General features: G+C 44.5%; 1 protein-coding gene across 5 annotated transcripts in view; it reads left to right on the top strand.

Annotated features, from left to right (window-relative positions):
- Nucleotides 1–21,874, top strand: part of prkdc (protein kinase, DNA-activated, catalytic subunit) — a 344,146-nt gene that overhangs the window by 232,533 nt on the left and 89,739 nt on the right. For all 5 annotated transcript variants that reach the window (XM_072467802.1, XM_072467803.1, XM_072467800.1 and 2 more), the window contains 4 exons: nucleotides 6,764–6,938; nucleotides 9,918–10,108; nucleotides 10,197–10,377; nucleotides 10,961–11,121. In XM_072467802.1, the coding sequence (XP_072323903.1) occupies nucleotides 6,764–6,938; nucleotides 9,918–10,108; nucleotides 10,197–10,377; nucleotides 10,961–11,121 (708 nt within the window). The remainder of the gene's footprint in view (nucleotides 1–6,763; nucleotides 6,939–9,917; nucleotides 10,109–10,196; nucleotides 10,378–10,960; nucleotides 11,122–21,874) is intronic.

Below are 21,874 nucleotides of genomic sequence, written 5' to 3' on the forward strand. Positions count from 1 at the left end.
AGGGCTTAAGTGGGTCGTTGCAGACCCGATGGGCCGAATGGCCTCCTTCTGCACTGTATGCTCTATGTTCTAAATGAAACCGGGTTTTTAATGGGTGGACTTCATGAGAGTCTGATTAAATCTCTGAGCCACCATTAAATTCCAGTGGGCTCAGGGTTAATTGTCTACCAAGTGGCTTATGATGGGTCTAATCTCAGCCCCCCGCTGTTGGGATTCCCATATTGGACTCTTCCCACCCCCCATTAAATTGGGGTCGGTTTTCCCAATGCCAGAATTTGGAAGAAGGTACTCCTGCCCTATTCTCTTGATTCTCAACCCCCCTGCCCTATTCTCCTGATTCTCAACCCCCCTGCCCTGACCATCATTCCCGCTCTGGTCAGCTCTTAAATCCCGGTCTTTCAAGGTAGAAGACATCAAATATATCTGAAAAATGGATGGGAACCAAGAATCTAATGTAAATAAGGAACTTGGGGATATTATCAGTTTAAAAAAGAAATTAATGAGGAAGTTCCCTTGGAGCTGATTACCTGTATCCTCAGGTTTTAAAAGAAGCAGCTGCAGAAGTAGTGGATGCACTGGTTTTGATCTTCCACAATTCCCTAAATTTTATAATAGTTCCCAACAATTGGAAGTAGTAAAAGTAACTTGGTATTAAAGAAAGGATGTGGAGATGCTGGCGTTGGACTGGGGTGAGCACAGTTAGAAGTCTTACAACACCAGGTTAAAGTCCAACAGGTTTGTTTCAAACACTAGCTTTCGGAGCACTGCTCCTTCCTCGGGTGAATATATATGTTCCAGAAACATATAATATATATAGACAAAGTCAAAGATGCAAGACAATGCTTTGAATGCGAGCATTTGCAGGTAATTAAGTCTTTACAGATCCAGAGATAGGGGTAACCCCAGGTTAAAGAGGTGTGAATTGTCTCAAGCCAGGACAGTTGGTAGGATTTCGCAAGCCCAGGCCAGATGGTGGGGGGTGCATGTAATGCGACATGAATCCAAGGTCCCGGTTGAGGCCGTACTCGTGTGCGGAACTTGGCTATAAGTTTCTGCTCGGCGATTCTGCGTTGTCGCGCGTCCTGAAGGCCGCCTTGGAGAATGCTTACCCGGAGATCAGAGGCTGAATGCCCTTGACTGCTGAAGTGTTCCCTGACTGGAAGGGAACATTCCTGCCTGGCGATTGTCACGCGAAAGGAGTGAGAGAAAAATCAGGGAACTATTGCCCAGTTATTCTTGTATCTGAAGTAAAGAAAATGCTAGAATATATTGCAGTGTGGTAACAGGGCATTTGGAATATAATAATTTTTACTGAGCGAATCACCATGGAATTATCAGAGAAATTGGGCTGGATTCTTATTTTCAGGGACTATGTCCCCACGCCATCGTGAAAACTGTGGTCTTTTATGCCAGAAAAACTGCCGTCAAAAGGCCACAGATTCACAGTCTTGCAGGGATCTAGCAAGCAGCTGCCCTTATGGCCCCCCCACACTTCTGGGTCAGAGGCCGCGCATGCGCACGGTGGTGGCCTCCAGCGGCTGCGCCATGCTCCATGGCAGACTCAAACCGCGGAAATACTGCCCTCGATCGGCCGTGCGCCCGACCAGGACCGCCCCACAATAAAGCCCAGCCCCGAATGAGGACTCCATGCCCTCCGATCGGACCGCCGCTGGCTGTGGGGGCCGCGGAGTGTGTCCGCAGCTGCCTCGTGAGTATCCCGAACGGTGGGACCGTGAGTGGTCCACGCCATCGGGAATTCAGCCAGTCGGGGACGGAGAATAGTGGGGTGCGCCTCAGGTAATTGCCTCAGGTGGTGGATAATCGGTGTACTATGCCGCTTTTCGGGGGGCGGAGAATCGCTGATCTGGCGCCGGTCCCGATTTCATGCGGGAAACTCTGCCCCGTTGCCGAACGCGATTTCGGCGTCAGGGCGTGGAGAATCCAACCCATTCTCTTTGACAAATACGTTAAGAGTTTCTTGAGAATTTGTTAGTAGAGGGGATAATAAGGGGGAACCAGTAATGTGTATTTTGATTTTCAAAATGCAATTGATAAGATTCCACACAAGATATGGGATATGGGGTAATCCAGTAACATGGATTAAGTTTTAGTTAATGGACAGAAAATAGTAGGCAGCAAGTTTTCAGATTAGCAGGTTGTGACTAGTGAGGTACTGCAAAGTTCAGTGCTTGGGTTCAGCTATTTGCAAAGTTTATCAATCACTCAGATGAGGGCACTAGTGTAACGTATCTGAATTTGCTAACACAAAAAAGGCTAGTGGGGAATTAAATGGTGAGGCGGATACAAGGAGACTGGAAAGGGATATGACAGTTTAAGAGGTTGGGCAAGAACATGGCAGATCCATACAAACACATGAATTAGGAGTGGGAACAGGCCACTTGGCCCCTCAAGCCTGCTCCACCATTCAATAAGATCATGGCTTCCTTGGCGAGAGGGCCCCTTGCAGAGGTCCCGCCCCCTATCTTCACCCACACACGAGCAGCACATGCTTGTCAGATATTCCTGACCTTCGTGTGGCCTTGCACATAAGGAATCAAGGACCATATATTGGTGTCCTTGGCAACAGGTCCCATGCAGAGGTCCTGCCCCCTCCTCTCCACCCAGCATGCTAACAGCGCATGGGTGTCCGGTGATCCTGACCTTCACACGATCTCGCATGAGGCATTGAGTAGCCTGCATTTTACTATTGGGATAAAGAAATCTCGTCGAGGGTCGACTCCAGGAGCGATCATCTACATCAACAAAGGCCTGTACAGTATTGGAAATTGTAAGCTGTGATGTGATGCAATTTTAAAATCTTCGTTTCTACTCTGCTCTCTGAGAATCCAGATTCCATCCTTAATAATTTAAAAACACAGATGGGTCATTTAAACCCTGCTGCATTGTTCTCTGTGCAGTATTATAGAGTTTTTCATATTACTGAATGTTTGAAACTTAATTTGAAAACACCCACTCATGATGTACATCTATGTAACAGCATTAGATTTGCATTTTCCGTTCGTGTTTTCGCTTTGTACTTCAGATCGGTGGGCATTTTTTCTTTGGAATTAAAATACCGATTTTACTGCCAAAATACTGATTTTTGGCACATGGAATACTGATTTCTGTTCGGAAACATTGGCAGCTCTGCTTTCCACCCCCTTGTTAATCAAGGATCTCTCTAGCTCTGCCTTAAAATATATTCAAAGACTATGCTTCCACTGTCTTTTGAGGAAGAGAGTTTCATAGACTCACAATCCTCTGAGAGTGAAAATATTCTTCATCTCTGTGACCCCCTCATTTTTAAACAGTGACCCCTAGTTCTAGATTCTCTCACAAGAGGAAACATCCTTTCCGCATCCACCCTCTCAATACCCCTCCAGATCTTAAATGTTTTGATCATGTTGTCTCTTACTTTTCTAAATTCCAGTTGATACAAGCCTAACCTGTCCAACCTTTCATCATAAGACGACCCATCCCATTCCTGGTATTCATCTGGCAAACCTTCTCTAAACTGCTTCTAATGCATTTAAATCCTTCCTTAAATAAGAAGTTAAATTTTGTACACATTACTGTAGATGTGGTCTCACTAATGCCCTGTACAGATGAAGCATAACCTCCCTACTTTTGTAATCAATTTCCCTCACAAACACAATAACATTCAATTAGCTTTCCTAATTACGTGCTGTACCTGTATACTAGCCTTTTGTGATCCATGCACTAGGACATTCATATCAGTCTGCACCTCAGAATTTTGAAGTCTCAATATTTAGATAATAAACTTATTATTCTTTCTGCCCAAATGGAGAATTTCACATTTTCCTACATTATATTCCATTTGTCAGATCTTTTCCCACTTACTTAACCTATCTATGTCCCTTTGTAGCCTCCTTCCATCCTCCTCACAATTTACTTTCCAAACTTATCCACAAATTTAGCAACCATACCGTTAGTCCCTACATCCAAGTCATTTATATGAATTTTTAAAAGTTGAGGCCCTCTGCATTGATCCCTGTGGCACACTTCTAGTCACATCTTACCAAGCAGAAAAAAATCCACTTCTGCCAACTCGGTCTCCTGTTGGCTAGTCAATCTTTTACTGTAGGTTAGCCCCTATGCCATGAGCTTTTATTTTCCGCTATAACCAATGATGTGGCACGTTATCAAATGCGTTTTGGAAATCTAAATCCAATACATCAATTCCCCTTTATCCACAGCACATGTGACTCCTTCAAAGGACTCTAATAAATTGGTTAAATGTGATTTCCCTTTCACAAAACCACGTTGTCTCTGCTTAATTGCCTTAAACTTTTCTAAGTGCCCTGTTATAACACCTTTAATAATAGCTTCTAACATTTTCCCAATGACAGATGTTAGGCTAACCGGCCTGTAGTTTCCTGCTTTCTGTTGGTCACTCTCTTTTTGAATAAAGGAGTTATATTTGCTATTTTCCAATCAATGCACCAACTATCTCACTAGCAACTTCTTATTAAGGCCCAGGGATTGCCAGCCCACAGCTCCAACAATTTGCTCAATACACCTCCTCCCTGGTGATTGTAATTTCCTGAGTTCCTCCCTCCCTTCCAGTTCCTGATTAACCACTATTTCTGGGATGCTACTCATATCCTCCATAGTGATGACCTATGCAAAATACCTGTTTAATTCATCTGCCATCTCCCTATTTTGCGTTATTAATTCTCCAGTCATACTTCCCATAGAACCAATGCTCACTTTGTTAACTCTTTTCATTTAAATAGCCATAGAAACACTTCACATCCATCATTATAATACTAGCTAGCTTTCTCTTGAAAATGAAATGAAATGAAAATCGCTTATTGTCACAAGTAGGCTTCAAACGAAGTTACTGTGAAACGCCCCGAGTCGCCACATTCCGGCGCCTGTTCGGGGAGGCTGGTACGGGAATCTTGTCCTCTAATCTTCTCTCCTTATTAATCTTTTTGCCATTCATTACTGTTCTTAATGTTCTTGCCAATCTTCTGACCTGCCATCCGTCTTTGCACAATTATATGCTTTTTTTTAAGTTTGATACGGTCTTTAACATTTTTAGTTAACCATGGATGGTGGGTCCTCCCCTTGGAATTTTTCTTTCTCATTGGAATGTATCTATTCTGTGTACTCTGAAATATCCCTTTAAATGACTGCCACTGAACATCTGTCAACCTATTCCTTAAGCACATTTGCCAGTTCACTTTAGCTAGCTCTGCTTTCATGCCCTCCTAAATACCCTTATTTAAGTTTAAAATATTAGTCTTGGACACATTCTTCTCTCTCAAATGGAATGTAAAATTCAATCATATGATGACCACTGCTACCCAGGGGTGCCCGCGCTATGAGGTTATCAATTTATCCTATCGCATTGCAGAATTTAGTATAATTTGGGGAAGTGAAGTTATCTATGTTGGAAGGAAACATAGCAAAAGAGTATTTTTTAAATGGTGCCAGAGAAATGTTCAGAGTGACCTCGATGTCCACATACATGAATCGTAGAAAGATAACATGATGTTACAACAGGCAATAAGATATGCAAGTGGTATCTTGGCCTATATTAAGGGGTTGGTATACAAGAGTGAAGGATTTTTACTGCACATTTTAGCACATTTGTAAGACCACACCTGGAGTACTGTGTGCAGTTTGGGTCACTAAGGAAGGATAGGCTTGCCTTAGATCGAGTGAAACAAAGTTATACTGGGTTGATTCTTGGGATGCGGCAGTTGTCCTTTGAGAAGAGAGCGAGTAAACTAAACTTAATATTCCCTAGCCATTAACAGAATGAGATGTGATCTAATTGAAACAAATATAATTCTTAAGGGCCATGATGGGGTCGATGCTGGGAGAACGTTTATCCTGGCTGGGAAGTTGAGAACCAGGGGGTCATAATCTCAGAATAAGGGGTCAGCCATTTTAGAAATAAATTAGGAGAAATTTCTTCACTTGAAGGGTTATGAATCTTTGGAATTCTGTCCCTCAGATGTCCGTGGGTGCTCAGGGTGGTGAGTATATTCAAAGCAGAGATTGATAGATTTGGGAAATTAAGGGATATGGGGATAGTGTGGGAAGGTGGAATTGAAGTAGGCGTCAGTCATGATTTTAATGGTGGCGTACGCTTGGAAGGTAGAAGGAGCTGTTCCTATTTCTTGTGTTTTTAATTATTCATGAAGAAACATTGGCAGGGATATTGAAATTCCACATGTTTAATCATAGTATTTAGTCTTTATACAGGTCAATCCCAAACCTATGACCATAAGACCCGTTTTAGCCAGGATTCCAGCTTCTGATTGCTAACCACTGTCCCCTGCTGCAAAGATGTGCCTCTGATGTCAAGTAATGTTTTCCAGTCAATTACGCAGCCAGCACTCGCTGCTGAAGGCTATACATGAATAATAGTCACTTGGGCAAGGTAACAGGAGGTGAAGCAAAATTAAAAAGTAATCAAGATGGGGGGAAATAATGGTTTTTTTAAACAGCAGAAACCCTGGGTGCAGCTTCTTTGTACCTGTTGTGAAAGATTACAGGGTGCTAAATTGCAATTATCTATTTTATGGCTGAAATACATCATGTTACCCAATTAACTTTAAACTTGTTGCAACTGTAACAAATTCAGAAATTGCCAGCGTGTTAAACCTGCATCTTCAGTTACAAACTATTCATTTTTCAATTTATTTTTATGTTCATTAATGTAAATACTTTATTTTCAGAATGTTGTAACCTTTTTTCACAAAATCAATCCTTTCCCTTATTTCAGAACAATTTTTCAGTATCGACAAAACTGCTGAAAGAACTTCACAAAGAATCCAAGGATAAAAATGACTGGAGAATGAGATGGATACAGAGTTATAGCCGATTTAGTCACAAGCGCTGTCGGAGTTTGGATAAACCAGAGCAGATTGTGACGGTGATGAAGACCATCCCCTTGCTGGGTAATGGCTGATAGATTCATCAAAATAATGTAGTAAACAAAAAATAATCAATTCCTTATTTTTTTAATGGTCTTCTGACAGCTTCTCTGCATGTTTTTAGTATTTTCAGAAGACACTGACTTCGAAAATGTTTTCTTCTTTTAGAAAACCACATGGGGGCAGCATGGTGGCACAGTGGGTTAGCACTGCTGCCTCACGGCACTGAGGACCCAGGTTCGATCCCAGCTCTGGGTCACTGACTGTGTGGAGTTTGCACATTCTCTCCGTGTTTGTGTGGGTTTCGCCCCCACAACCCAAAAGATGTGCAGGGTAGGTGGATTGGCCATGCTAAATTGTCCCTTAATTGGAAAAAATTAATTGGGTACTCTAATACATTTATTAAAAAAAGAAAACCACATGCATTTGTTCAGTAGCAAATATTAACAATTAGAATTTTTAGATAAAGAACATTCTTCTGGCATAGCTTTAATACGTAGCAAAGGATGTTGGATGATGCACCTTTCACGGGGTGAGCTCCTGCCTAGAATTATGCCACCAAATGGAAACAACAGGCCAATTCTCCACAGGCAAAGAAGCAGTTCAGAAAAGTGGATTATCCTATAACACCTCATATCCACCCACTAATCAGCAGCTGAATCAAGAGCATCAGAAGCATGAGATGCTGCTATTAAGAATGTGAAAGAAATGTAGTTAGTAAATATAGAAACAGATGGTAAGAGTTTCTACAATTATTTAAATAGGAAAAAAATAACTAAAGGTGGTGTTGGTCCTCTAGAGAGGGATGAATTGATAATGGAAAACAAAGATGTTGGAAGCATTGAACATGTATTATGTGTCAAAAACAAAATGGTGGACAATCTCAACAGGTCTGACAGCATCTGTGGAGAAAGAATGGGGCTAACCTTTCTCGTCTGGATGATTCTTTGTCAAAGAGTTTGTGTCTGTTCTGACTGTAGAAGACTTAGAAAACCTCCCAAAGAAAACCTCGCCATCACTAGGGAAAATATGCTGGGAAAACTATTAGACCTGAAGTCTGACCAGTCCCCAGAACCAGATGGTCTGCATCATAGGGTTTAAAAGAATTGGCTACAAAGACGGTAGGTGCATTCGTTTTAACCGTCCAAAATTCCTTAGATTCTGGGAGAGTCCAGGGGATTCTGGAAGAGTCCAGGGGATTCTGGAAGAGGCAAATGTGACACCTTTATTCAAGAAAGGAGGGAGACCAAAAGCAGGAAACTATAGACAGTTAGTCTAACATCTGTCATAGGGAAATTGCAAGAATTAATTATTTAAGGGGGTTATCGCAAGATGCTTAGAATATCTTTTCACAGTAACTGCATTGAAGCCTACTTATGACAATAAGCGATTATTATTGTGATCAGGCAGGGTCAACATGGTTTTATGAAAGGGTAATCATGTTTGACTAATTTATTAGTGTTTTTTGAGGAAGTAACATGGATATGCTGTACATGGATTTCCAAAAGGTGCCGCGTCGAAGATTCACTACATAAGATAACAGCACATGATGTAGGGGGTAACATATTAGCATGAGTAAAGGATTGGTTCGCTAACTAGGAACAAAGAGTAAAGACAATAGGATGGAGAAGAGAAAATGATGGAAAATCCAGCATTTTCTCTTTCATTTCAGATTCCAGCATCCGCAGTAATTTGCTTTTAAAGATAAAAGGATATTTTTCAGATTGGCAAGCTGTAACTAGTAAAGTGCTACAGAGATATGTGCTGGAGTTTCAACTATTTGCAATCTACGTAAATGTGTTGGGTAGCTGACTTTTCCGAAGACTCCAGGATAGGTAGGAAAATAAGTTGTCAGGAGATAGAGTCTGTAAAGCGTATAAATGAGTGGTTAAGATTTCAGAGATGCTGTATAACATTGGAAAATGTTAACTTGCCCACTTTTGCACGAAGAATAAAAAAGCAGTGTATTATTTATATGGAGAGAGATTACAGAACTCAGTGGTACAGAGGGCTGTGGATGTCTTGGTGCGTGATTCACAAAGCATTAGTGTGCAAGTACAGTAAGTAATTAGGAAGGCAAACATATGTGAGTGTTTATTGCAAGGAGAATGGAATATGAAAGTAGGGAAGTTTTACTGCAGCTGTGCAGGGCTTTGGTGAGACCACTTCTGGAATTCTTTGTGCAGTTATGGTCACCTTTGTTTAAAATAAAAGGTATAATTGTGCTAGAAGCAGTTCAGAGAAGATTTCCGTGGCTCATTCCTGGAATGGAGGGTTTGCCTTATGAAGAAGGGTTGAACAGTTTGGGCCTATTGGAGTTCAGAAAGATGAGAGGTGACCTTTTTGAAACATAAAATCCTGAGGGGACTTGATAGGGTGGATACCAGGAGGATGTTTCTTCTGAAGGGGGAGACGAGAACTAGGAGACACAGTTTAAGTATAAGAGGTCTCCCTTTTAAAACAGGGCTGAGAATTTTTTTCTCTACAGATGGTTGTCAGTGTGTGGAATTCTCTTTCCCAGAATGCAGTGGAGGCTGGGTCACTGAATTTATTCAAGGTTGAGGTGGACTGATTTTTAATAAAAAAGAGAGTGAAAGATTATGGGCAAGAAAGTGGAGTTGAGACCTCAACCAATCAGCCATGATCTTATTAACTGGTGATGCAGGCTGGAAAGCTAAATGGTCTACGACTGCTCCTAGATCCTATGCTCTTACATCAGCTTAGAAAAGACCACATGATGAAAGATGGAAAAGAAAAATACAAATCAGAAAATTATTCTTAATTATCACTATTCTTCAAAAATAAATGGCGGCGACATGAAAGAACCGTATTCAAATCTTTTAAAACGATTGTTTTCTAAATTTTTGAGGTACGCGATACCTTGTCATTTAAGGTCTACAATATACAGAATAACTGACATACAAGGCACCAAAGCAACTTCAGAAAGAAAAAGTTAATGAGGATTTAAATGCTGCTGTCTTGAACAGAACTCTTATCTTACAGTTGAAGCTGAGGTGGGTACTCTAAATACACGACAACATGCTCTCAGAGACCAGAACACATTGCTTGGTACAACCTACCACATTATGGCTAATGCTCTGAAAAAAGACCCATCAATTCTTCAGCACATTGAGGAGGATCGAGCAAGAACTGTTATAGAACTTTCTGGAGCTACCAGTGACGATGTAGTGCAGGTAGGAAAAAAAGTCCTAACTGTAACACAGGGTACATAAATCCAGTTAATATTTCAACCATTTTTGACAGCTCATTGTTGCTTCTCAGGTTTCAATTGGATTATACAGAAAAGCTCATGAATATCTGCGAAATGCCGTTAAAAAGGTTGAAGAAGAGCTGCAGTCTCTTTCTGAAGAACATGTTGATACAGTGGGATTGATTAAGGCCTACATGAATTTGGCAAATTTCTGTGATAAATGTCTGCGCGAGGAAGAAGAAAGTGAAAACTGTAAGAGTTTTTCTGTTCTGTATAATGCTTGTACTGTGTATAGATACGGCATGTTGCTACTGGAGCTTAATGTACGGTACCACAGTGACTGGGACCAGTTGTGCTACACATTCTGGTTGCTTTTATTTTTGCCTTCCTTGGCTGAAAGGAAATCTTCCCATTTTCTTCTCTGTGACTTTAGTCTAATATCCTGCATCTGTTATCTTACCAGTTTTCCTACCTCTCCCAACCTCTTCTGCAAATTGTTTTCTGGATTTTCTGGTAAGTCCATTGCACCAAAAGAAATGCAGCAAGATGGACTTGTCCTTCTCTTAAAATCATGATCTTATCCCCAGATGGTTTTCTGACCTGAAAGTCTTTGCATTTCCCACATAGGCCACCCAAACGTTGGCCTTTAGGAGAGTGACCCATGCGCAAAGGCTTGTGAGGAGACCTGCTTATACGTTTGAACAATGTATTTATCATTCACTATTTGTTACAGTTTTCACAACTTCTCACCAATGTTGCTCCCAAATACATTGTTAATGCATCATGCATTGTGTTCTTTGATGTTTTTAAATAAATAAATTGATGTTTCTTACAGTTCTGAATTTCCCTGAGCTGCAGACATTCCCAGCACGTGTAGTGGAGAATATGTTGAAAGCCCTTAAGTATAATTCAAGAGAAGCCAGACTGAGATTCCCTAGATTGTTACAGATTGTGGAATTATATCCGGCTGAGACACAGGACCTCATGACAAGAGGGGTATGTACTTGTTCAGTTGTCTGCTATTTTACATTAACACTTCAACAGCTGAATTCTACAGGCTTTATCAGCATTTTTACAGTGTCACAGTCTGTTCTTATTCATCCAGCTGAGGGAGTAAATCTGTGTCACAAAAAATAAGTGATTTATTTTTTATATCTGGCAGTGTACATGTAACTGATTGATTGGCTGTCATTAATTTAATGAAAAAACCACCAAAAGATATGAAATAACATGCCTGACTTGCAAACTGTTTTCTTCATGTTTGAGTATGTTTTTTATGATTGCTCCTCTTCCTTTCTCCACGCCACATATTTCCTTCCCTGTCCAGAGGTCAGCTAGCATGCTGTCTGTCAGAGCCACTGCAGTGGCATATTTGAGATGCAGTTTACTTTGTGGTGTGGAATAGAAGGATACCAGTTGAGTGTGCTGGAGTGGACTTCCGGGTGCGGCGATGACCAGCTAAGTCACACGTTTCGGCAGCTCCCGGTGGAACGGACTTTTGGGCTCTTAAGAGCCCCAACGGCAATTTTAACGGCTAGAAGCACTGTGCGGTAAACCAGAAGGGAATCCCCCCTGGAAACGGATGGAAAAAGGAGAGGGAAGTTGCCAGATTGCACTGGATCCTTTGGAGCAGCGGCAAGGAAGGCAAGCAAGAACCAAGAATGCGACGGAAGGTGGCAGTTTAACATGGGGCCCTGAACAACAAGAGTTCTTGAAATGTTGCGTGGAAGAACTTAAAAAGGAAATTAAGAAGGAGCTGTTGGCCCTGATATTACAGGCGATCGAAGGGCTAAAGGATGAGCAAAAGACCCAGGAGCGGGAGCTTCGGGTCGTGAAGGCAAAGGCTGCCGAGAACGAGGACGATATACAGGGCTTGATGGTGAAGACGGAGATGCACGAGGCACACCATAAACGATGTGTGGAAAGACTGGAGGTGCTGGAGAATAACGCGAGGAAGAATAATTTAAGGATTCTTGGTCTTCCTGAAGGTGCAGAAGGAGCAGACGTCGGGGCATATGTGAGCACGATGCTGCACTCGTTAGTGGGAGCGGAGGCCACGGCGGGTCCGCTGGAGGTGGAGGGAGCATACCGAGTGATGGCGCGAGGACCGAGAGCAGGAGAAATTCCTAGAGCCATAGTGGTGAGATTCCTCCGGTTTAAGGACAAAGAGATGGTCCTTAGATGGGCAAAGAAAACTCGGAGCAGTAGGTGGGAGAACGCGGTGATCCGCGTATATCAAGACTGGAGTGCGGAGGTGGCGAGAAGGAGGGCGAGCTTTAATCGGGCCAAGGCGGTGCTTCACAAAAAGAAGATAAAATTTGGAATGCTGCAACCGGCAAGACTGTGGGTCACATATCAAGGGAGGCACCACTACTTTGAGACGGCGGATGAGGCGTGGACTTTTATTGTGGAAGAAAAACTGGAATAAGCGGGTTATTAAAAAAGAACGTTTGAAACAAAGTGGTGGGCCGAGTATGGGGGGGCAAAAGGGGGGGAAAGATGAGTTTTATGTTATTAATCCTGCGATGCGGTAACTTTTCTCTCTTCCACAGGTGGTGGTGGAGGAGAGAGGGCGTTGGCCATGGGGGGCGGGGCCAAAAGGGAAGCGCGGGCTTTGTTCCTGCGCTATGATAATCATGGCGGGAATAGGGAAGGAGGGGGCGTCGCACGGTGCGAGCCAAGGTCACGGGGGGGAAGCCGAGGTCGGCCAGAGTTTGCTGACTTCTGGGAGCAACATGGGGGTGTAACTACGCTAGTGGGGGATCTAGCGGAGGGGGGGGGGGGGGGGGGTTACTGGGTTGCTGCTGCTGGGGAGAGGGGGGAGCCGGAATGGGGTGGGGTGGGCGGGGGGGCACCGCCTGGGGGGGACACAGCTGCGTGGGAACCGGGTGAGGAGCTGGAAAAAGGGGATGGCTAATCGACAGGGGGGGGGGGTAAAAAGCCCCCCAACCCAGTTGATCATGTGGAATGTGAGAGGGCTGAACGGGCCGATAAAGAGGGCACGAGTACTCGCACACCTTAAGCTTAAGGCAGACGTGGTTATGTTACAAGAGACGCACTTGAAACTTATAGACCAGGTTAGACTACGCAAAGGATGGGTGGGGCAGGTGTTTCATTCGGGGCTAGATGCGAAAAACAGGGGGGTGGCTATACTAGTGGGGAAGCGGGTTATGTTTGAGGCAAAGACCATAGTGGCGGATAGCGGGGGCAGATACGTGATGGTGAGTGGCAAATTACAAGGGGAGGCAGTGGTCTTGGTAAACGTATATGCCCCGAACTGGGATGATGCCAATTTTATGAGGCGCATGCTAGGACGCATCCCAGACCTAGAGGTGGGAAAGTTGGTAATGGGGGGAGATTTTAATACGGTGCTGGAGCCAGGGCTGGACAGGTCGAGATCCAGGACTGGAAGGAGGCCAGCTGCAGCCAAGGTGCTTAAAGATTTTATGGAGCAGATGGGAGGTGTAGACCCGTGGAGATTTAGCAGACCTAGGAGTAAGGAGTTTTCGTTTTTCTCCTATGTCCACAAAGTTTATTCGCGAAGGTGAGGGGGACGGAGTATACGGCTATAGCCATTTTGGATCACGCCCCACATTGGGTAGACTTGGAGATAGGGGAGGAAACAGAAGGGCGTCCACCCTGGAGAATGGACATGGGACTAATGGCAGATGAAGGGGTGTGTCTAAGGGTGAGGGGGTGCATTGAAAAGTACTTGGAACTCAATGATAACGGGGAGGCCCAGGTGGGAGTGGTCTGGGAGGCGCTGAAGGCAGTGGTTAGAGGGGAGCTGATATCAATAAGGGCACATAAAGGAAAGCAGGAGAGTAGGGAACGGGAGCGGTTGCTGCAAGAACTTCTGAGGGTGGACAGGCAATATGCGGAGGCACCGGAGGAGGGACTGTACAGGGAAAGGCAAAGGTTACACGTAGAATTTGACTTGCTGACAACGGGTACTGCAGAAGCACAGTGGAGGAAGGCACAGGGTGTACAGTATGAGTATGGGGAGAAGGCGAGCAGGTTGCTGGCCCATCAATTGAGGAAAAGGGGAGCAGCGAGGGAAATAGGGTGAGTGAGGGATGAGGAAGGAGAGATAGAGCGGGGAGCGGAGAGAGTGAATGGAGTGTTCAAGGCATTCTATAAAAGATTATGCGAAGCTCGGCCCCCGGATGGGAAGGAGAGAATGATGTGCTTCCTGGACCAGCTGGAATTTCCTAAGGTGGAGGAGCAGGAGAGGGTGGGACTGGGAGCACAGATCGAGATAGAGGAAGTAGTGAAAGGAATTAGGAGTATGCAGGCGGGGAAGGCTCCGGGACCGGATGGATTTCCAGTCGAATTTTATAGGAAATATGTGGACTTGCTTGCCCCGATACTGATGAGAACCTTTAATGAGGCGAAGGAAAGGGGACAGCTGCCCCCGACTATGTCGGAGGCAACGATATTGCTTCTCCTAAAGAAGGAAAAAGACCCGCTGCAATGCGGGTCCTATAGACCTATTTCCCTCCTAAATGTAGACGCTAAGATTCTGGCCAAGGTAATGGCAATGAGGATAGAGGATTGTGTCCCGGGGGTAGTCCATGAGGACCAAACTGGGTTTGTGAAGGGGAGACAGCTGAATACGAATATACGGAGGCTGCTAGGAGTAATGATGATGCCCCCACCAGAGGGGGAAGCGGAGATAGTGGTGGCGATGGATGCCGAGAAAGCATTTGATAGAGTGGAGTGGGATTATTTGTGGGAGGTGTTGAGGAGATTTGGCTTTGGAGATGAGTATATTAGATGGGTACAGCTGCTGTATAGGGCCCCGATGGCGAGCGTGGTCACGAATGGGCGGGGGTCTGCATATTTTCGGCTCCATAGAGGGACGAGGCAGGGATGTCCTCTGTCCCCATTATTGTTTGCACTGGCGATTGAGCCCCTGGCAATAGCATTGAGGGGTTCCAGGAAGTGGAGGGGAGTACTCGGGGGAGGAGAGAAACACCGGGTATCTCTTTACGCGGACGATTTATTGGTGTATGTGGCGGACCCGGCGGAGGGGATGCCAGAGATAATGCGGATACTTGGGGAGTTTGGAGAATTTTCAGGATATAAGCTGAACATGGGGAAAAGTGAGCTGTTTGTGGTGCATCCAGGGGAGCAGAGCAGAGAAATAGAGGACTTACCGCTGAGGAAGGTAACAAGGGACTTTCGCTACTTGGGGATCCAGATAGCCAAGAATTGGGGTACATTGCATAGGTTAAACTTAACGCGGTTGGTGGAACAGATGGAGGAGGACTTCAAGAGATGGGACATGGTATCCCTGTCACTGGCAGGGAGGGTACAAGCGGTAAAAATGGTGGTCCTCCCGAGATTCCTCTGTGTTTCAGTGCCTCCCGGTGGTGATCACGAAGGCTTTTTTCAAAAGGATTGAGAAGAGTATCATGAGTTGTGTGGGCCGGGAAGACCCTGAGAGTGAGGAAGGGATTTTTGCAGCGTAGTAGGGATAAGGGGGGGCTGGCGCTACCGAGCCTGAGTGAGTACTACTGGGCCGCCAACATCTCAATGGTATGTAAGTGGATGGGAGAAGAGGGAGCAGCGTGGAAGAGATTGGAGAAGGCGTCCTGTACGGGTCTTGCCTACAAGCCATGGTGACAGCGCCGTTGCCGTTCTCACCGAAGAAATACACCACAAGCCCGGTGGTGGTGGCTACTCTGAAAATTTGGGGGCAATGGAGACGGCATAGGGGAAAGACTGGAGCCTCGGTGTGGTCCCCGATAAGAAATAATCATAGGTTTGCTCCGGGGAGAATGGATGGGGGATTTGGAACATGGCAAAGAGCAGGAGTAACACAATTGAGAGATCTGTTTGTAGATGGGACGTTTGCAAGTCTGGGAGCGCTGACCGAAAAATATGGGTTGCCCCAAGGGAATGCATTCCGGTATATGCAACTGAGGGCTTTTACGAGGCAACAGGTGAGGGAATTCCCGCAGCTCCTGACGCAGGAGGTGCAGGACAGAGTGATCTCAAAGACATGGGTGGGGGACGGTAAGGTGTCAGACATATATAGGGAGATGAGAGACGAGGGGGAGATTATGGTAGACAAGCTGAAAGGGAAATGGGAAGAAGAGCTGGGGGAGGAGATTGAGGAGGGGATGTGGGCTGATGCCCTAAGTAGGGTAAACTCATCGTCCTCGTGTGCCAGGCTAAGCCTGATACAATTTAAGGTGTTACACAGGGCGCATATGACTGGAACACGGCTTAGCAAATTTTTTGGAGTAGAGGATAGGTGTGCGAGATGCTCGAGAAGCCCAGCGAATCACACCCACATGTTCTGGTCATGTCCGGCACTACAGGGGTTTTGGGTGGGGGTGACAAAGGTGCTTTCGAAGGTAGTGGCGGTCCAGGTCGAACCAAGCTGGGGGTTGGCTATATTTGGGGTTGCAGAAGAGCCGGGAGTGCAGGAGGCGAGAGAGGCTGATGTTTTGGCCTTTGCGTCCCTAGTAGCCCGGCGCAGGATACTGTTGATGTGGAAGGAAGCCAAGCCCCCGGGTGTGGAGACCTGGATAAATGACATGGCAGGGTTTATAAAGCTGGAACGGATTAAGTTCGTCCTAAGGTGATCGGCTCAAGGGTTCACCAGGCGGTGGCAACCGTTCGTCGAATACCTCACAGAAAGATAGAGGGAATGGAAAAGAAGAAGACAGCAGCAGCAGCCCAAGGGGGGGAGGGGGGGGGAGGGGGAGGAACCAGAGGGATTCTCAGGGATGTTAATATATAAGTATAATATGTATAGGTTGTTGTTATAGATAATTGCATATTGGACTGTTAAAACATATTTTTGGAGAATATTTATCTGGGACAAGGCAGTTGCCATTTAGTTTTGTTTTTGTTTATATATTATTTATTTCTTGTTTATAAAACTGGCCATTGTTATTTATATTGTTATATTACTGTGTAAAGGCTACACAATGTACTGTGATGGTTGGCCAAAAATTTTCAATAAAATATTTATTTAAAAAAAAAAAGTGAAGTACTTTTAAAGTGTAGTCATCCTTAAAATCTAGACGTGATGAATATTGCTGGGACATTGTGAGGGAGCATGCAAATTTTTAATCCATTTACTTTGTACAGTTTTTCATTTATTTCTTATTACACTATTAATGTATGCCATTAGAACAAAAGCATAGCAGCGATGTAATTTAAAATGCGATTTGATTTGATTTTGATTTGATTTATTGTCACATGTACCGAAGTACAGTGAAAAGTATTTTTCTGCGGTCGAGGGAACGTACACAGTACGTACGTACATAGTAGACAAAGAGAATAATCAACAGAGAACATTGACAAATGGTACATCGACAAACAGTGATTGGTTACAGTGCGGAACAAGGGGCCAAGCAAATACCTGAGCAAGAGCAGCATAGGGCATTGTGAATAGTGTTCTTACAGGGAACAGATCAGTCCGAGGGGTAGTCATTGAGGAGTCTTGTAGCTGTGGGAAGAAACTGTTCCTATGTCTGGATGTGCTGGTCTGCAGACTTCTGTACCTACTGCCTGAAGGAAGGGTCCGGAAGAAGGCAATGCCTGGGTGGGAGGGGTCTCTGATAATGCTGCCTGTCTTCCTGAGCTGCGGGAGGTGTAGACAGAATCAATGTGAGGGTGGCAAGCTTGTGATGTGCTGGGCTGAGTTCACCCCACACTGCAGTTTCTTGCGATATTGGACCGAGCAGTTGCCATACCAGGCTGTGATGCAGCCGGATAGGATGCTCTGGCACATCTGTAGAAGTTTGTGAGAGTCGATGCAGACGTGCCAAATTTCTTTAGCTTCCGTAGGAAGTAGAGACGTTGTTGGGCTTTCTTGACTGTTGCATCAACGTGAGTGGACCAGGACAGACTGTTGGTGTTGGTGACCCTCAGGAACTTAAAGCTATCGACCATCTCCACTTCGGAGCCATTGATGCAGATGGGAGTGTGTGTCGTGCTACACTTCCTGAAGTTGATCAGTTCCTTGGACTTTCCGACATTTAGACCGAGGTTGTTTACGGTACACCATGCAACCAAGTGATTTATCTCCCTCCTGTAGACTGATTCGTTGTTGTTTGAGATATGGCCCATCACAGTCGTATCATCCGCAAACTTATAGATTGAGTTGGAGTTAAATCTTGCCACACAGTCATGTGTGTATAGGGAGTACAGTAGAGCACTGAGCACGCATCCTTGCGCATCCCTGTGTTTAGGACTAATGTGGAGGAGGTGCTGTTGCCTATCCTGACAGATTGCGGTCTGTTGGTGAGGAAGTCAAGGATCCAATAACATAGCGGTCGACAAGTAATCCAGACACCTGCGTCAGGATTTTCCATGCCTGATCAGGATGGGCATGTTAAATTATGAGATTGTAAAGTATTACGTGAATGTCCAAAGTGTATTTCCCGGCGATGTAAAACCAGGAAAGCAATTGTTCTTCCCCCACCACTCGCACCACCACCCTGGTGAACGATGAGCCAAGTTTACTGCCATCAAACTTCGTCAATATCATTAGCATGCATTTCCAGCTCATTATTGTGGTCACATGTTGGAATCACACCCGCACGCCAAATTTGAATGCCATGTTGGCATCAATGGGGGGTGGCATGATTTACAGATACTTTTAAAAGATGTGCAGCTGGTGACCTGAACTTCGAGGGGAACCCGGAGGTGAGCTCACACAGCTCTACGCTTTCAAGGAACCCCCAATAGGAATGCAAGGAAGTGCTGCCTTGGATTCAGGGGGCTCGCAGTAAGTTTCCACAGTGGCTTTGTGGCTGGCTTTTGTGGTTCGAGGCAAGACTGCCAGACTGAAGGAATGTGAGGAGGGGGGGGGGGTTGTGCAACACCGACTGAAGGAGGGGAAAGGGCTCCAGTGTGAAACTCGCTTGATTGGCACCTCATCCACCACCTTAAATATTCATTCCCTCTGTCACCGATGACTAGTGGCAGCATTGTGCATCAACTACAAAATACACCGCAGCAACTCACCAAGACCCCTTCAACAACACTTTCCAACCTGCAACATCTGCCACCGAGAAGGATAAGGGCAGCAGACGCATAGGAACAGCACCACCTGTAAGTCGCACAACATTTTGACTTGGAACTCCATCACTGTTGCTTCAATGCCATGTTCAAAATCCTGGCACTCCTTTCCTAAAAGCACTGGGTGTATCGACACCATATGGACTGCAGTAGTTCAAGAAGGTGGCACACCACCCCTTCCTTGTGAAAGTTGGGAATCAGCACTAAATGTTGGTCTTTCCAGTGATGCTTACACCACATGATAAAAAATCATCTGGTGCTACCTAAAGAAATCAGATTTTATTTCTTACCTTTTCCTTTTTGGAGTGTTCCCGTTGTTGTCAGTGGATGTTGTCGACCAGCTCTTGTTAATCAAGCACTACAGTATATAATTGTGACCTGCAGGTGACTTGAGCTTTTTTCCCATGCAATAGTCTTCTCCTAACTCTTTCTTCCTTGTGGGAAAGCATGTGACCTCCAATGAAGACCTCCCAACATCTTTATTGCTGAGAATGAAAAACTCAGCTTGCTACAGTTAGGCCCTTATATTTCTAACCTAGCTAACTGTCCAGTGCTCACCCATTTATTTTTCTAGTGTTTAACAATTCTTCCTGTAAACTGGCTGCCTGTTGTGCCCACCATTAAACTGATGTGAATACTGGCTACAATAACTTTGGGCAGTGCTTGTGCAATGAACAATAGATTGTCACTTATGACCTGCTTTGGTCTACCAAATCTCGCAAATATTTCATCCAACTTCCAAATAGTTTGTTCTGCTGTCATAATCACTATTTCTGGCCATTTAGAATGTGCACCTATAATTACTAAAAACACGTGTCCCAATTGGACCAGCCTAGTCTGTGTACTCTCTGCCATGGATGTTGGAGCCATTCCCCTGGACTATGGGTTGCTGTGGTGGAGTGTTTCTTAGTTTTGCACAGGGCTGACATTGCCCCACTTTCTCTTTGATTTGTGCATCTAATCTTGGCCACTAAAATAGCTACTTGCCAGTTCTTTAATTCTCATAACACCAGGATGTCCCTCCAGTAGTTGGTCATGAATTTTGTTTATACAAGCACAGAGGAATAATCACTTGGATGTGGGTAAATATAAAACTCAGCCTCTTTCCAGCTGAACATAATTTGTTTCTGTGCTAGTAAGAGCTTGTGAAGGAAATGCTATCGGTCGTTCCTCTCCCGAGGGCCTTTTGTTAGAGACAACTGCGCCAACCCTGTAGGGTGATGTCGCAAGCAAGTGAAAAAATGAAAATGTAAATCGCTTATTGTCACAAGTAGGCTTCAAATGAAGTTACTGTGAAAAGCCCCCTAGTCGCCACATTCCGGCGCCTGTTCGGGGAGGCTGGTACAGGAAGTTGTAACTTCAACTTAGAATTGTAGTGAACCAATAGTTCTTACTACTTTAAGGTGTCTTTTGCCTCTTAATATGCACTTTCGCATTATTTTGTCCAGTGCTAAGCCTGTTTGGCACACACCGTCTGTAATCACATTAATAGCGTTGCTAAATTTTGAATGAATGTCCCGTAATAGTTTATTAAACACAGAAATGACCTCAGTTGCATCTGAGGAAATGGTGCTTCTAAGATTTCTATCTTATTCGGACAATGATATGACCCAAGTAGTTTATGGACGCCTTGGTAAAAGTCATATTTTTCCTTTTTTACTCGGTAGCTTCCAAGTTCTTCAAGTGCTCTTGTCCACTTGAGACGGTAATGAGGATATCATCTTGATAACCATTTAATCCACTCAGAATTTGATCCATGGACCTCTGGTATAGAGCAGGTGCAGCTGGCATCCAAATGGGAATCTCCTGTCTCAGAACAGACCTTTGTGCGTCACGATAGGGAGTATGGGTTGTGATTTTGCAGCCACATTAATTCGCTTCTCATAAATCTATTTTACTCAATTTCTGACCTCCAGAATGTCCAGCAAAATAAGTCTTGTATCAACAGGATTGGATAGTGATCTGTGCACAATACTGGGTTTATTGTTGTCTTAAAATCTCCAAATGTTTTTACTGAGCCGTCTGGTTTGAGTACAAAAGCTATTGTGGTAGCCCAATCACTTGGAATAACTGGTTCAGTGGCTCTGTTTAGACTAGTCTTTTTAATTGTTCATCCAATTTTCATCTAATGGCGTATGGTACGGTTTTGGCCTTGAGACATTTTGGTGTACTGTTTGGCTTAATTTTGAGTTGTACTTCAACTCCTGCCATTGAGCCAAGTGAGTTTTCAAACACCTTTTTATACTTTTCCAGAAGTTGCCGTAGGTCCAGTTTTCATTCAACCAATTGATTCACCACTCCTCAGTTGAGTTTGATTTTCCCCAACCATGTTCTACCGAATAACGCAGGAAGGTTCCCCTGGACAACATGAAAAGGCAACTTTGCTGTTTATCCATTTACTTTTACCATAATGCATCCTTTTAACGGTGCAATCTCTTCTGTGTACATCCGAGGGATGACATTTGATGATTTAAATGGCAAATGCATTAGCTTCAGGTTATAGATTGTCACTGGTATAAATGATACAGCTGCTCCCCTACCTACTTCCATTTTTGTCATAATATACACGAGTATATCATGGTGCAGACACACACTGATGGACACACAGTGGGACCAATCAACACACACAATGCCGCAGCCAATCACCAGTTAGAGCACACGCATTATAAAGATAGGGGGCATCAGAGTTCCCGGGCATTCGAGC

The sequence above is a fragment of the Scyliorhinus torazame genome, chromosome 11 (assembly GCF_047496885.1).
Source record: "Scyliorhinus torazame isolate Kashiwa2021f chromosome 11, sScyTor2.1, whole genome shotgun sequence".
Lineage (NCBI taxonomy): Eukaryota > Metazoa > Chordata > Chondrichthyes > Carcharhiniformes > Scyliorhinidae > Scyliorhinus > Scyliorhinus torazame.